Genomic DNA, 14,677 nt, shown 5'->3' on the forward strand with positions numbered 1-14,677 from the left:
CATGTTTTACAAAAACTGAAAACCTTTCTGTGACAGTGTCTCATTTGATTAAAGTGACATGCTGAAAGTTGTTCAGACCTTTCAGGGGCAAGATAAATATATCTCCTTTCCCCCACCCCTAACTTCCTTCCTGCTTAGATAGTTTGGGGTGTTTTTCGTTTGTTTGTTTGTTTTAATTTTATTGGAGAATATTGGGGGACAGTGTGTTTCTCCAGGGCCCGTCAGCTCCAAGTCGTTGTCCTTCTGTCTAGTTGTGGAGGGCGCAGCTCACTGGCTCATGTGAGAATCGAACCGGCAACCCTGTTGCTCAGAGCTCACATTCTAACCAACTGAACTATCCAGCCGCCCCTATTAGATAGTTTGTTTTAAAAACATCTTTCAGAACTGTTTTGAGTTCATTTTTCTGAGCTCAACATTATCCTTTTCTCATCCACTTGGTTGGAGAAATCAGTCACCCAGGAGGGAGGGGTTCCAGGGCCAGGAGGTGTACTGGCCCTCGGAAGTCTGGAAAACTAATGCTGCTAACCCTCCTGATGTTTCCCCACAGCATTTCAGGGGTGTGTGGTGCCCTCTCAGCCTGTAGACTCCTGGGAAGTGTTATCAGTGCTCACGTGTTAACACTGAGCAAACACACTATTTAGAACTTCCCTCATGTGAGCTACCATTTCGTGCTGTTTTCCTTTCAGCTTTCTCTCTGCCTGGAATGACCCTCCCAACCCCTCAGCTCCCTTTTGCATTCATCCTTTAAGATGGCTTATTCATCTTCACCCTAAGAAGTTTCCCTACCCCCATACTCCACCTCCATCCCAGGTAAAACTGGGAGACTTTTCTTCTCTTGGTTCCCTGAGCCTCCCTTTGTTATTCCTCAGCCTCCATTAATACACTTACTGCACATTTTGCCGTCCTGAAGGCAAGTGTATGACTTATTCACATTTGTGTCTCTAATGCCCAACACTGCCTTGATATATAGTATATCTTTAGCAAATGTTTGATGAGGAAATAAATCAATAAAGAGGTGAATTTAAATTTCACAAAGCTCTCTGGGCCAGGTTGCCAAAAGGTAGATCAGCAGCTCTAAAGAAATGACCTCTTTGGCTTCCTTTTTCTATATCCAGAGCAAAGGTGTCTTGATGTAATCATAACAAGCTGAGACTGATTAATGTTGAAGACAATATTCACAACCTGAACATCTGTGATTATGAAACGCCTACAATCCATTTTGCAACCGTCCCGAAGAGGACCCTGGGCCTTGTGGTCACTGGCCTGTGGCCTTTCTCAGCAGGCGTGATTGGCGGGCTTGCTCTGGACCCTGTGTTTTGCTAAGGAGGGTGTTTAGGTTCCTTGAGGAATTAGGATCTCTTTGATGAGATACTGCAGTGCTCTCTTTAAATACCGGCAGTGAAGAGCCACTGTGTTAGTATTCCATTGGTGGAAGAGTAAAATGGGCCTTTTGCATGCGGTCCATTCAAATGGACATGCTGCTGCTATGTGCTCAAGTACCATATTCAACTATTAGGAGTGCCTGGCCCCCTTTCATCAATGTTGATGGGTACACAAAGGATTTTCCCTTTGTCTTCAAGAATCTGGCATGGGAGAGGTTTGTCATTCTCCAAACCAAACCCCAAATAAGAAAAACGTCTGGCAGGGAAAGATCCTGTGGATGTGGGTATCAAAGGAGAAAGCAGACACTATAAACTGCCTAATGTGTGGCATGTCATTACTTTCCCTTTGGCTTTGGGTTAACTCTGACATCTGCTTGAAGCTCCCGAACCTCTCACCCCCTGCTCTGTATTCATGCGCCTTCCACCTCCCAGAGCTGAGGTCTCAGCTTATTTAATCAAGAGGACCTAAACTTAGCTCCCGTGTTTGTTCTCTCTCTTTCTATTTGTGGTAATCTGAGCTCTAGGAAACAGATAAGAAATATCATTTGCCCTCAATGAGAGAAGCTTACTGGGGAGGGCAACCTAATTTATTATTACCGTTGTTGATAACACCAGTTAGAATTTGAGTAAAGACTCTGTGATAAGTTTCTTACATGGATTCCTGCATTTAATCCTCACATCATCCTAAGCGGTAAGTTCTGTTATTATTATCCCCATTCTTCTACTGAATAAGTGAAAAAATTAAATTTTTGGAATGTTCATGGATTTGACAAGTCAAACTAAGGCTGCAAGGGAACAAAGAGATGTTTTCAAAATAGTATTAAAAAATTCTTGGCAACACTTTATTCTCCCAAATAGGAGGAAAGCCACCGCATAATATTTCATAACTAACTGATTTGCTCAACAACCTTATTTTTCATCGGTAGGGTGGACCAGGAGTCAACAAGCTATGGCCCCCAGACCAAACCCAGCCTGCCACCAAAAAATGTACAGTCCACAAGCTAAGAATGATTTAAATGATTGGGGGGAAAAGAAGAACATTATATGACACGTGAAAATCATATGAAATTCAAATTTCAGTGTCCACAAATGAAGTTTTTTTGTAAGTGTATGTGTCGTCTCTGGCTGCGTTGTGCTACAATGGCAGTTGAATAGTTGCTACAAAGAACCAGAGAAACTAAAACATTTACTATCTGGCTCTTTACAGAAAAAACTTGCCAGCTCCTCATCTAGAAGAAACTTCAGCCCTATTACCATTCAAATTATTCCAAATTCTTAATTTCCACGTCTAAAAAATTGCTTTGCTCTAGTTTAAAGAAGAGATAACTTTATTTCCTTTAACCATCAATAACACTACACCGCTACGGAAAATGTGGACACAATTGTCTAGATAAGACTCATTTGATGTCAACAGCATGAATGACGTAAAATTGGAATCTCAGGAAAAGTATAAACATCCCTTGCCCTTTTGTTTACATGAGTTCACCTAACAAATGCGTTTCCTTTACCGTAAAGCTAGACATCAGCTCAACTGGTTAACTCTGACTCACTCAAAATAGAAGGGAACCCAGAGGCAGGCTCCAGGCTCTGTCCCGTTCCATCATTCAGATGACCTCGCAGTGAAACGTGAGCACTCTTGTCATCTGCTTTGGAAGGACCCACTTTTGGCATTAGCTCTATAGAGCACCAGTTCTTATGGAGCGGGAAGGGCCCTTCCTATCAGGGCTGGCTTTTCAGAAATGTGGAACCCTTGCAGTCAGAAGGACCCATGCCTGGCTTAATGCTGTGCTGTCACTGATTGAAACACTTAACGATTTTGAACAAGAGATCCTACATTTTCACTTGGGACTAGGCCCCACAAATATGTAGCTGGTCCTGCTTCCAATAGATGGTTATAGCATATATAGGGTATAGCATATATATAGCATATATAGGCATTTCAGGGAATGTGAAAGAAATTTCTTGCACGGTGAGTTTTTTTCTCTATACCCACATATCCCATGGAGGAAAATGTAGGGAGAGGATCCTGCTGACATACTCGTACCTTGCTTGTCTCACCTACAGACAATGTAAATCAGAGGTAGAGGCTTAACTTCTCTGAGTCTCTTTGTTCTTGGCTGTAAAATGAGCTAATAATATTTATTCTGTTTCAGGGAGTTGTGAGGATCAAAGGAGGCAATGTATGTGAAAGCATGCACTTAGTAAACTGAAATCTTTATAGAAATGCAAAGCATCCTCTCCTCATGTGAAGATAGATCAAGGAGATGCCCCCAGAAAGGGGAGAATTCAGGAAGTCTCCCATGGGCTCAGAGCTGGCCTCATCACTGTTCTTCTGCTGCCCCTTAAATCATTCTCGCACTGCAGTCCAAGCAATTTCCAAAAAACAAAGTCATGCTTATGTCACTGTCTGCTTAAAACCCTTCAATGGATCCTCTCTGCCCTTTGGATGGAGCAGGGTTCTTGTAACAGTGACTTTGGGCCCTGAAGTCCAGGCGTCTCTTATGCTAAAAGGGAACCCAAATAAAAACCTGAGTAAGTGGTAAGTGGAAGCAACCCAAGAAGGGATTGGGTCACAGATGTTTCTCTCTAAAATAAATGGATGGTCCAGACACATTGTTCAACTAGGCTTTGAAACCCAAGACTGAGTACCTCGAAGGAAGGAGCCAGGTCTTATTCTTCTCCCTGGGCCTAGAGCAATGCCTGGTCTGGAGTGGATGTAAGAGAAGTTAAAGGCTAGACTTGGAGACAGGCAACTTGGGGTCATATCTTTCCTGCCACCTAACAGGGTTATGACCTTGGGCAAATCTGAGCCTCCATTTCCTCTCATAGTTGTTGTGAGGATTAAATAAGGTATGGCAGGTAATGCCTGCTACAGTGCCTGGCACAAGGTAAGAAGCTAGTATGTGGTAGGTGAATTCAATGAATTATCATATCTGGAGTTCAGTGTATCAATAGCAGTGACCTTACTGAAATAGTTTGTATTTCTGGAACTCTTGTATTGTGTAAGGAATCATCATTTCATCCACAAATGTACAAATGAACTATAATGTAGTCAAAATTATTATTGTTAAATTTATTGAGTGACTAGATTTGAAACTGCTAAAGGTAATTCAGTTTCAGATTCTGATTTTGGCTGCTCCACCATTTTTTTTCACCTTACTTGTGTACAGTTTTCCAATGAATGTTTAAAAGCTATTATACTATACAGCACCTACTTTAAAAAATAAAAACTCCTTTTTGATCTTACCCTTCCATATCTCAAGTCAATTCTTTTTGTTTCACACCCTCAGTCTCTCTGAGGTTATAGGGCCGGTTTGTAATTTGTTTTGTTTTTCCAAAAGAACAATCTCTGGACAAAATGTGAAGCCCTGCTTTATATTTCTGTTCATAACCAGCTGGGGTCCTCTTGTAGAGAACACCCAGTGATCTCAGGGTAAACCATTTCTTCCCAGAATCACTCACTGTGGCCCCAACTAACCATTTTGGAAACATGAACCCCTTAATCTGTTTAAAGAAGTTGATAGTCTACCCAGGGAAACATAGGCAAAATTTTGCATAAACTATTTTTCCCAGAGGGTTTATGGAGCCCCTGGAGGCCACGCGTGATAGCCCTATGGATGAGTGGTCTCAGTTTGAATCCCTACCCTAAGATATTAATTACTAGTAATAGATTAATGTATGCTCCTCCAAGCCCTCCCCCTTCCACATAATTTGCATTTTACCAGAGGGAAACTGGGCCCAACCAAAAGGACTCATAACATTATATCAGTGGAATTTGAATTTCAGGCTCTAGCAACAAGGGTGCAGTCGAGAAATTTTGGGCAAGGGCAAGGCATTTCTTATTATTTGTTTGTTGTGTGGTATATTTACTTTTTAAAAAATTTTCAAACACAGTTATGGCTCTGTACCAGCACACCCCCAAACCTCTATAGCAAGGATTTCATAGCTGGAATCCTGCCATATCAAGGGTTTAATAGATGGAATCCTGCCTAAACAAAGTCTGTAAGCCAGGATCATGAACATAAAAACAGAGGTTACTCAAAGATTAACACACTGCTGTTTTACAGGATGAAAACTCGTATTATATGAATGAAGTGGGAGCCTATTTGACCGTCTCAAACCCAGGTAAGTAGTTAGGGAAGGCCATTCCACCAGCGATGATACTATGTTTCTGGTTAGCTCATTTTCTTTCTTTTTCTTTTACTTTTTTTATTAGTTTCAGGTGTACAAAACAATGCAATAGTTAGACATTTCACCCTTCACAAAGTGATAACTCCCTCCCTCAATCTATTGCCCCTCTGACATCGTATATATCTATTACAGTTCCATTGACTCTATTCCCTTTGCTATACTCCATATCCCGTGACTACATATAGATAATTATAGTTGACATACAATATTATTCAGCTTCAGCTTCAGGTGTACAGCGCAGTGGTCAGGCACTTACACTGTCCATGAAGTGGTCTCCCTAATGAGACAAGTGCCCCTCTGACCCCCACAAAATCTTTACAACGTTATTGATTGTATTCCCCAAGTTAGCTCATTTTTCATTCCACTGAATTTGTGAATCTTTGATGCTGCTTTTGAAAAACAGACTGAGAGAGTAGCTAGCGATATAACTTTGGGAGCACTTACTACATCTTTGTGTGCTTCTATTTGCTCGTCTGCTCATGAAGGAGCTTGTGCTACATTATGTCAGAAATCACTATTGACAGTAAAGAGGAGAGTGATTTGGGACAGATTTGCTGTTGATGGTGCAGTTTATTCTATATAACCATGGAATCATGTATTCATTCTACAAAAACTGTAGTTAGTGCCTGCTAGCTGCCAAACCCTGGAATAAGCACTGGAGATCCATAATTATCCAGAGTGTAGTCCCTGCCCTCATGGAGCTTACCTTCTAGGACGGGGAAGAGGACCATAAACAGACACATTAAATTATAATACACAGTTAAGTAGTGGTAAGTCCTGTGAGCAAACACAAGCAGGGTGGGGATGGAGAGGACTGGAAAAATATTCTAGGTAGGGCCTCAGGGAAGCCCTCCGGGGAGGAAGGCCTCTCTGACGAGGTGAGGTTGGAGCAGAGGATATCCCCATCTGGGGACATGTTGGCCTGGGGAAGCTCTTTCCAGGTGGCAGGGACAACAGATGCACAAGCCCCAAGGAGTAAACTTGCTAGTGTGTTCAGGGGCCAGCGGGAGCCAGTGAGCCCAGGAGAGTGAGCGAAGCAGCAGATGAGGTCGGAAGGGCCGCTAGGCTAGAGCATGCAGGGCCTGTAAGCAAGGCAAGGTGAGGCCTTTAGATTTTATTCTAAAGTGTGAAAGGATGCCATTAGAGGGTTTGGTGACAAAAAATGATGTATCAGATTTACCTTTATAAAGCTTCACTTTGGTTTCTGTATGGAGAATTGCTCGTAGTGGGGCACATTGAGAGAACTTCTACAATGTTCGCTTCTAGGAAGGTAATGCTCTCAATCAAGTGGGGGAGTATCTCAGAGCCCAGAAAGCCACAACGTAGGTAACAAACCGTTATCTCCTCTGTACCAGGTACTTTACCAAGGGCTTTCATGTCTGTTTTCTCCTTTTCAAAATTGTATCTTCTGACTGGCTAAAACTTATCTTATTAAGGAACTTATACTAAAGAAACCTACCAAGAAATGAAATGTGGAGAAATGTCTATTTAAAATATTAGCTATATTATACTGACAGTGTTCAAGAGGATGTTTTCAATGGCTATTGGTTAACTGTAAGTAAGATGTCATAGTTGACAACTAACTTTCATAAACATGAACTCACTTAGATGTGGGAATAAATACTCTGAACGCTAACGTAAGTTTGCTAATGTTATCAGTAGACATGAACCAAATTTTAGCGAGTAATAGGGTAGTAATGTCTCAAGAGGCAGGAGAAGGGAAAGTCAGGCCAGAAACTAATTTAGAGACTAAGGGAAGGGTAAAACAATACCAGGTCCCACTAATCAAAACTCAGCAGCAGTAGCAGGACTTGTAGTAGTCACAGTTACGAGAATTCTCATGTGGGAGGTGGTGGTGGTGGTAGCATTACGTAATAACAGTAATCAGTTGTAATTACAGTGGTAATGACCATTGTCATGTTAGTAGAGGAGGTAGTAGTAGACTGCCCTGGGATATAACACATGATACAGTAGTGTACACAGATAATTCAGTGCATCATGTAGGACATTTGCATGTAAAAATCCAAGAGGCTACAGTAATTACTACAGTAATGAGCAGGAGATACAACTGCATAATGGTTAAGACAACAAGCTCTAGAATCAGACTGCTTGAGTACAAATACCACTTATTAGCTGTATGGTTTTAAGCAAATGTTTTCAATCCTCTGACTCTCCACTTCCTCATCCATAACATGGAGACAGCAATACCTACTTCAAAAAATTGTTAGGGGAATTTAAAAAAAGTGTATGTAAAGCACTTGCACAGCGCCTGGCACACAGTAAGCAAACCCTCCATGTGTGATATTATCTCAGACACAGGCAGACACACCCACAGAGGCAGGAGAGGAGGGCACCCTCCAGAATCCCTCACTAACGGCTGTGAGCATTCCTTGGAGGCAAAATTTGCTGAATTTACTGAGGTCCATAGTCTGGTCCTCAGTCCCGGAAGCTGTCAGCACACCATAGGGTAGCAACTGCCTCTTCAAGGAGACAGATGTTAACTCAAGGTCATGACACCGTTGTGTAAAATCAGAATGCCGATTTGTTCATTGATCACATGACTATTTCTCACCATAACTGCCACAGACAGTTGGGTCCTCCGGCTAGTAAATTTTCTCCCTTTTTCAAAACCGAAGTATAATCAGAAGGGTGCTTGGCAAGCATGGAATTAGAGCAGGTGGAGTTAATTATATGATTAAATGTTTAACCCCATCTGCCTTGAAGCATATGACTCTTTGAAAAGGGTAGGTGTACCTGTCATAAAACAGGGCAGTCTCTGAGCAGATCCTTCTCTCCCGGCCAGCACTCAGATGTGCAGAGAGGGGCCTCCCTCTTCTCTGTGTTCCCACAGATGGATGCAACAACCCTCCTCATAATGGACTTAGCCTCTCCTTTTGCTTTATTAATAGTCAGTCTGGTGACATGTTCCACTTGGTGACTTGGCATGTCTCTGCTCTGATTCATTTCTGAAGTTTTTGTGGGCACTTTTCTGTGGTCCCCAAACATTGACAATAGTCCCCACCAACTCTGTCTCAATCATTTAAAATAATTGAAGAAAACATTTCCAGAAGTTCTCATTTCAATGTTGTCACATTCCAATTTACGTGAGGCTACCCCCTTATTCTCCAAACAGAGCACCAGAAAAAGTCCCCAATGAGTACGAGGGTGATTTTTCATGAGAAGGCAGACTCCAGAAAGAAATCCACATCTAAAGGAAGCCCATTTAACTGTACCTGGGCCACCCAGCAATAGCTGGAACTCAACAGCTAGATGCCAAGATTCTTATATGTCTATACCTTTGTGAAATACCTTTGTGTTTTCAGAGAAAATTTACCAAGGAATGAAAAGTACTGCGATGATGTTTGAGACTGTGATTGGACATTCCTTCAAGTGTGTGAGTGAACAGAGCATCCAGCTGTCTGCCCACCTTCAACTGAAAACAATGAATGTCCAACTTCAAGCCTTTGATTTCGAAGATGACCACTTTGGAAATGGTAAGTTCAGGATTCAACACGTCACAAACATAAACTTCAGAGACCCATGGGTAGTTTCAAATTGTTTTTTGTCTGAAACTGTCAAAGAAATAGCATGAACTTTCTAGAACAGTATGATTTCTCAAAGCTCTTAGGGCCAAGTTTCTCTGACCAACCATTTCTCCTACCATTTCTCTCTGAGTCAGTACCAACCTCAAAACCAGACACCTTAGCCCACTCATGTCCACTGCTCTCCCACAGGAGAATATAACCTCCTTGTCTGACCAATACTTATTCTGAATCATTTAAACACACACACACACACACACAAACACACCCAAGTCAGAAAACACCAGCGGCAACCTCCCCTTTATACGCTGTTGAGTACTGTTATTAGTACACTCAGGTATATTTGGAGAACACTTTAAAGATCCTGAGTATTAGTGATGTCTAAAATTCAAAATTTCAGAATAGATTCTTCCCCATATGCAGTTGGAAAAGAGAAAGATACCATAATTCAAGATAGAAATACACTCTGTTGGATCCCCTCTTATACTGTTCCACCTGGCGAATGCTTCCTCATAGTTAGTCTTAGTTTCCATGCAACTTCTGCTTTGAGTTTTAACCACGACAGAGGGAAACAGTTCCTAGCAAGAAGGCCAGGGGGAGACCAGGGTGACTTTCCAAAAAAAATCCCTTTTTTCTCTGCTGGGAAAACTGTGTTACAAAGCTTCCTACGTATTTAGAACTTCAGTTTCTAAAACATCCCTCTCATAATTCAATGACATTATGAGAACCTCTGAATTATCATAAAGATTTAGCTGGAAGTTTAGCTGTAAACTAAATTTCTGTAATGTGAGTCTAATTTCTCTTTGAGCTCCATTATAAAGTTGAAGATGTGCCTGCAGAAAACTTCTGATAAACTTGCTGGAAAGCATGTAACAAAGGAAGGATCAAAGTGTTACTTATCTTGGATCCCCTGGTTTCTGTAGATTTTGTCCAAGTCTCACAATCTCTGCCTTCATTTTGGGCCTTTACCACAGTGCTAAAATTAAATATTAAAATTTGCTAGTAGGTGTTGTCCCCACTTTGTCATCTTGTCTCAAAACTTTCAATTCATTATGAAGGTTTGGGAAAAACACCTCTGTAATTAATCATGTGATCTTAAAAATAAGGTACACATTTGCTTTTCCCACCCCTCAGAACCACTGTGAAGCAGGAAGTGAGCAGGTCTGGGAAACCTTAGTGGCCCAGGAGAGAAACAAAACTTTTCAGCAGCACACCCCCCGACCTCTATGAGCATAGCCCACAGGGAGATGTAGAAAAGCTGTCTTTTCCTTTTTTCCTCTCTCTCTTTCTCAGGTAACTAGTCACAAAACCCTATCAATTCTACCTCCAAATTATTTCTCTTGTTCATTCCACTATCATTACCTCAGCTCAAGGCCATATTCCCAGCCTTTGTGCTTCAAAGTTCACCAAAGATGCTCACATGTGAAGATGTGTGTCTTTCTGTAAATAATATTTTCTATCAGAGAGTAAGAGAAAAGGAAAAAAGAAGCGAGTGAAAAAAATGCAAGTTACCTTACAATATGGTGTTATAAAAGACGAATGTACAGAGGGCTGTGGGAGCAGAAACAGGCACAGTGTTGTGAGGAGGGGCCAGAACTGACCAATGGGTGACAATTCAACAGGAGCAGGAAGAACCAGAGAATCCAGTAAGTGTAAATGCTCAGCCTGGTCACCCCAAACAATTGGCTTTGACTCCTACATTCTCAGCCCCTCCTCCCTAAAATCCTGGAGCCTCCCAAAGGATCCCCAGGCTGTCCAACAGCCCCTTTAAGAGGCACAGTTTGAATAGAAAACGTTGGCCCTGTGATTTGATACAGGGCCCTGTTTCTGGAGTTGGGAACCATGGCTCCAAGGCTTACCCTGGCTTGGGAGTCAAGACACAATTCTGATCCTGACCCTCCAGATCAAATCACCGTTTTTCAAAATTGGATCTGCCTTCCAGCTGCATCAGACTTACCTGGGCCCCGTCTCCACCCCACTGAATCATACTTTCTTGGGTATCTGCAATTGCATACACTCCTTAAGTGATCCCAAGCACTGTGTGTTCCAGGTCAGCATGCTGAGCCTGTCCCTCCTCATTTGTACCCATCGGTTTGTCTGATGCAGCTGGTGGGAGGCCCAGCTAATCTCTGTCTCTCTTGGTTTCCTTTTCTGTGAAGCGGAGGCAGACAGGGGCAGGATCACTTCCCAGCATTGTGGCCAGCATATAACACCTGTTACTCTGACTTCAATTACAGCGGATGAATGCTTCAGTGACAGAAACAGGAGAGAAACCCCTGTGGCCGTGGGTCTGAGTATCGCAGGACTGCTTGTCGTTTTGCTAACAGCATGCCTGGTGGCCAGAAAGAGGCCCAGTAGTGGATATGAACGCATGTAAAGCCCCAGCTTCTTCACAATGTGCAAGGTTAAGGCCTTGGGAACTCTGGCTTCATATTCGGCCTGGAGTGAAGGGATTGACTTTTCTAGTTGACTGTCCCCCCCTCCCAATCTGATTAGGAAACCTAGTTTTTCACCAAAGTGCCATCTGAAGGCTGACTAAAAGGTAGCCCCCACCCACTTTCTCCTGTTAGCATGGGGAGGTTGTGCCAAAAGAGCTTGAATTCCTTCCTCCGCTCCTGATAATACGAGGCTGGCTGCGAGAATTAGGGACAAGAGGCAGAGACGTGAACAGGGAGCTTGTGAGGACAAAGCAAATACCCAAAGGGAGAATTGTGGGAAAGATGTTTTTAAACTGCACTGATTTTTCTTACACATTTTTAAGAGTATCAATATCCAGTTTTTAAAACTCTATTTAAAAAAAACCCAGTCCATTTCCAAATAAATTCTCACGTGATTTTAAACTCCTGGATTTTGCCCAAATTTTGATTTATGTAAATTACAAATGGTCTGAATAGATTATTATTTTTAAAAAGACATAGTCTACACGATTATAATGTGTTATTAGTAAAAAACTAGAAAACTTCCCAACATTTCATTTTTTTAATGTAAGGCATGTACTAAAGCTCTTGGCAAACAAAAGACTCAATATATGTTAGTTCACCAACTCCTTCACCTGTAGTTGTTTTCTGCCTTCTTAACACTTTTTTTTTTCCTGCTTTATCTCTGTTTCTCTTTGACTCTAGTCTATCCTCACAAATTAATTAATTTGGACCATTGCGGGAAAGGAGTGGGTAAAGCATGAAAACAATCAGAAATGGTGAGCAGAAAAGGTAGCTCTACCCCGATTCTGACCCACTTTCCTTTTTTAGCAAATATTTACCAAAAAAAAAAAAAAAATTGTAAACCAGGAAATTCCTGATTGGGAATGATTGATATCTGGAGGAAAAGTTCTATTAAAATAAGGTTCAGAATGTTATTCATGGTTTTCTGTTACATTGACTGTTTAGGAGAATTGGGGTTTTTATTTCAGAGAAAGGGGAAAGTCATGGATTTCTGGATGTTAACTGCTTTTATCAACAGGAAGTTTCTTGTTTTTCTACATTTTCCAGAGGTGCCACTCATTATTTTTACCAGAAAGTTTATGAAACTTGGCAACAACTCTATAACCACTGTTTACCTAGGGCATGTACTGGCTTTCCGTTGACGTATTTTAGTTCTCTTCACCTTCTCAGTTGTGAAGGGGTGGGGAGGGCACGTAACAGCTTTCAGAGAGCTTCAAGAGCCCCTGAAGATGTCTAGAGTGTCAGGAAATTCCTATTTCCTCCTTGCAACAGACATTAATAAAAATCTGGGACATGAGGACCCGGTGTTCCCCAACGTGACTCAGTTTGAATAGCAAGGGCTTTGGAGAGATGCCTTTTTTCTCCATCTCCTCCCTCTTGGACTCTCGTTTCCAGTTCTGCCTCAAGTGTATCTGAGGGTTCTATACTGCAGAACATGAGTTGTTTATTCACTGTACTACTAACCATCTATAGAATGACTAAAGTTAGGTTCGTCTTCTAATGTGTGGAAATTTCTCCCACAGCTGACAGAAAAAGAAATGGAATTAAAATCAGGAGGAGACGGATAAGATAGTTCACTTAAATTTCATTTTCCTTCTACCATCTTGGATGAGTTCTTTGGGGTGATAGCTGCTGTTTAGACTCCTGTTATCTACCTGCCCCACTCCCCCCCCCAAGCCAATTATCTTTAAAATTAATTAGAATTGACATTCTGGTAACCAAAAAGAACAAAGGTTTCGTTTGAATGAGTAGTAAATAAACGCCCAGATGCCTTACTGCCTCACAGTTCTGCCCACTTTTTGCAGTGACATCCCAGAAGACGCCCAGGGTAAAAGTGCTGGGATTGAAACTGTGGGGAAACTGTAAGGATGGAAGTAGCCTCCTCTGCCTCTGGGGTTCTGCCTTAGGCTGCCTCCAGGTCTGTCTGTTCTGACTACAGAAGGCTTATAGCAGGAGCCCTGCCCATGGCTTTCTGGGTGGGAGCAGGACGCTGCTGTGACTGACCCTGGGAAACCTTGCAGGGGCCTTTTCTGACCTCCCTGGCATCACTTGGCCCTGCCTTTAGTTCTCCTGCTGCTTGCTCATTCATCTAGTTTCAACTCAATTTTTCTCTTCTGCTGTGAGTAGGTTGTCCTAAATTTACCCCTCTCTCTGCACCCCCATTAGAGAGCATACAAATCCCCCCAGAGATACTAGAAATCTTCCCTAATGCCCACCTGGAGATAACCTATTCATTGTTAATTTTGATGTATTTCCCTCTCATGGATATTGTTTTACTTCCTGGAAGCATACAGAGTAAACAATTTGTTATTCTTTTTTCCTGTGCATCATAAGCTCCATGCTATTAAAGGTGCAAAGTATCATTATTATGTTTGCTATTGTGAATATGCTATCAACTTTATCTAACAATTTACTTAACTAGTCTTGTTTTTATTGAGAATTTTTACTGTGTCTAGGTCTTCACAATTATGTTATGATTAAAGAACTACATATGAATTTCATACAAAACAAACTTTAACAAATGTGTATAAATATATGCCTGAATTTTGTTTTTGCCCCATAGAGTAAATTCTTTAAAATGGTTACAATTTATTCCTCAGTATTAATTCTTATTTTTAAAGAAAAAAACAGAAACAAAATAATACACGTAGATGATTTAAAAATTTTCAAAGCACTACAGAAATATATGAAATGAAAACTTAGAGTTAAAACAGTGACTAGTATTTTCCTTTCTCATTATCTAATAGATTAAGGAATAAAAGGTTTTAAAAAATCACCAATAGGAGTCAAAGAGATATAATCTAACACAATACCTTTAAACTGGTGAACAAAAAAGAAACAAAAATCAGAGCAGAGCTGGTCTCCTAACCCTGCTTCCCCAAACACTTACCCCAAGAAGCCATATGATGAGAGAAAAAAATCCTGGAACATTTACTACCATTCCTAAAACTGGAGAGAAAAGGAGCTGTCAGTTTATTTCTTCTAATCTAGGAAAATGGTTACTGGGAAGACTAGGCAGAGTAAACATGGAGACTGATGGAAGTGACCTGAAGAGCCAACCTCCAACCAGAGGATAGCCCCAGCTTGTAGCTAGTTGCCAAGGTACAGACAAGAAGGTAGA

The 14,677-nt window shown here is 41.5% G+C and overlaps 1 protein-coding gene across 2 annotated transcripts in view; it reads left to right on the forward strand.

Annotated features, from left to right (window-relative positions):
* The window catches only part of LAMP3 (lysosomal associated membrane protein 3), a 30,447-nt gene that overhangs the window by 12,295 nt on the left and 3,475 nt on the right, over positions 1–14,677 (forward strand). Inside the window, exons 4-6 of one of the 2 annotated variants that reach the window (XM_033089023.1) lie at positions 5,450–5,507; positions 8,897–9,067; positions 11,353–12,288. In XM_033089023.1, coding sequence (XP_032944914.1) covers positions 5,450–5,507; positions 8,897–9,067; positions 11,353–11,492 — 369 coding nt within the window. In that variant the 3' untranslated portion in view covers positions 11,493–12,288. Of the gene's footprint in view, positions 1–5,449; positions 5,508–8,896; positions 9,068–11,352; positions 12,289–14,677 lie in introns of those variants that run through there. The other variant, XM_033089033.1, reaches the window with a different exon arrangement.

Source organism: Rhinolophus ferrumequinum, chromosome 2 (genome assembly GCF_004115265.2).
Source record: "Rhinolophus ferrumequinum isolate MPI-CBG mRhiFer1 chromosome 2, mRhiFer1_v1.p, whole genome shotgun sequence".
NCBI classification, from domain to species: Eukaryota; Metazoa; Chordata; class Mammalia; order Chiroptera; family Rhinolophidae; genus Rhinolophus; species Rhinolophus ferrumequinum.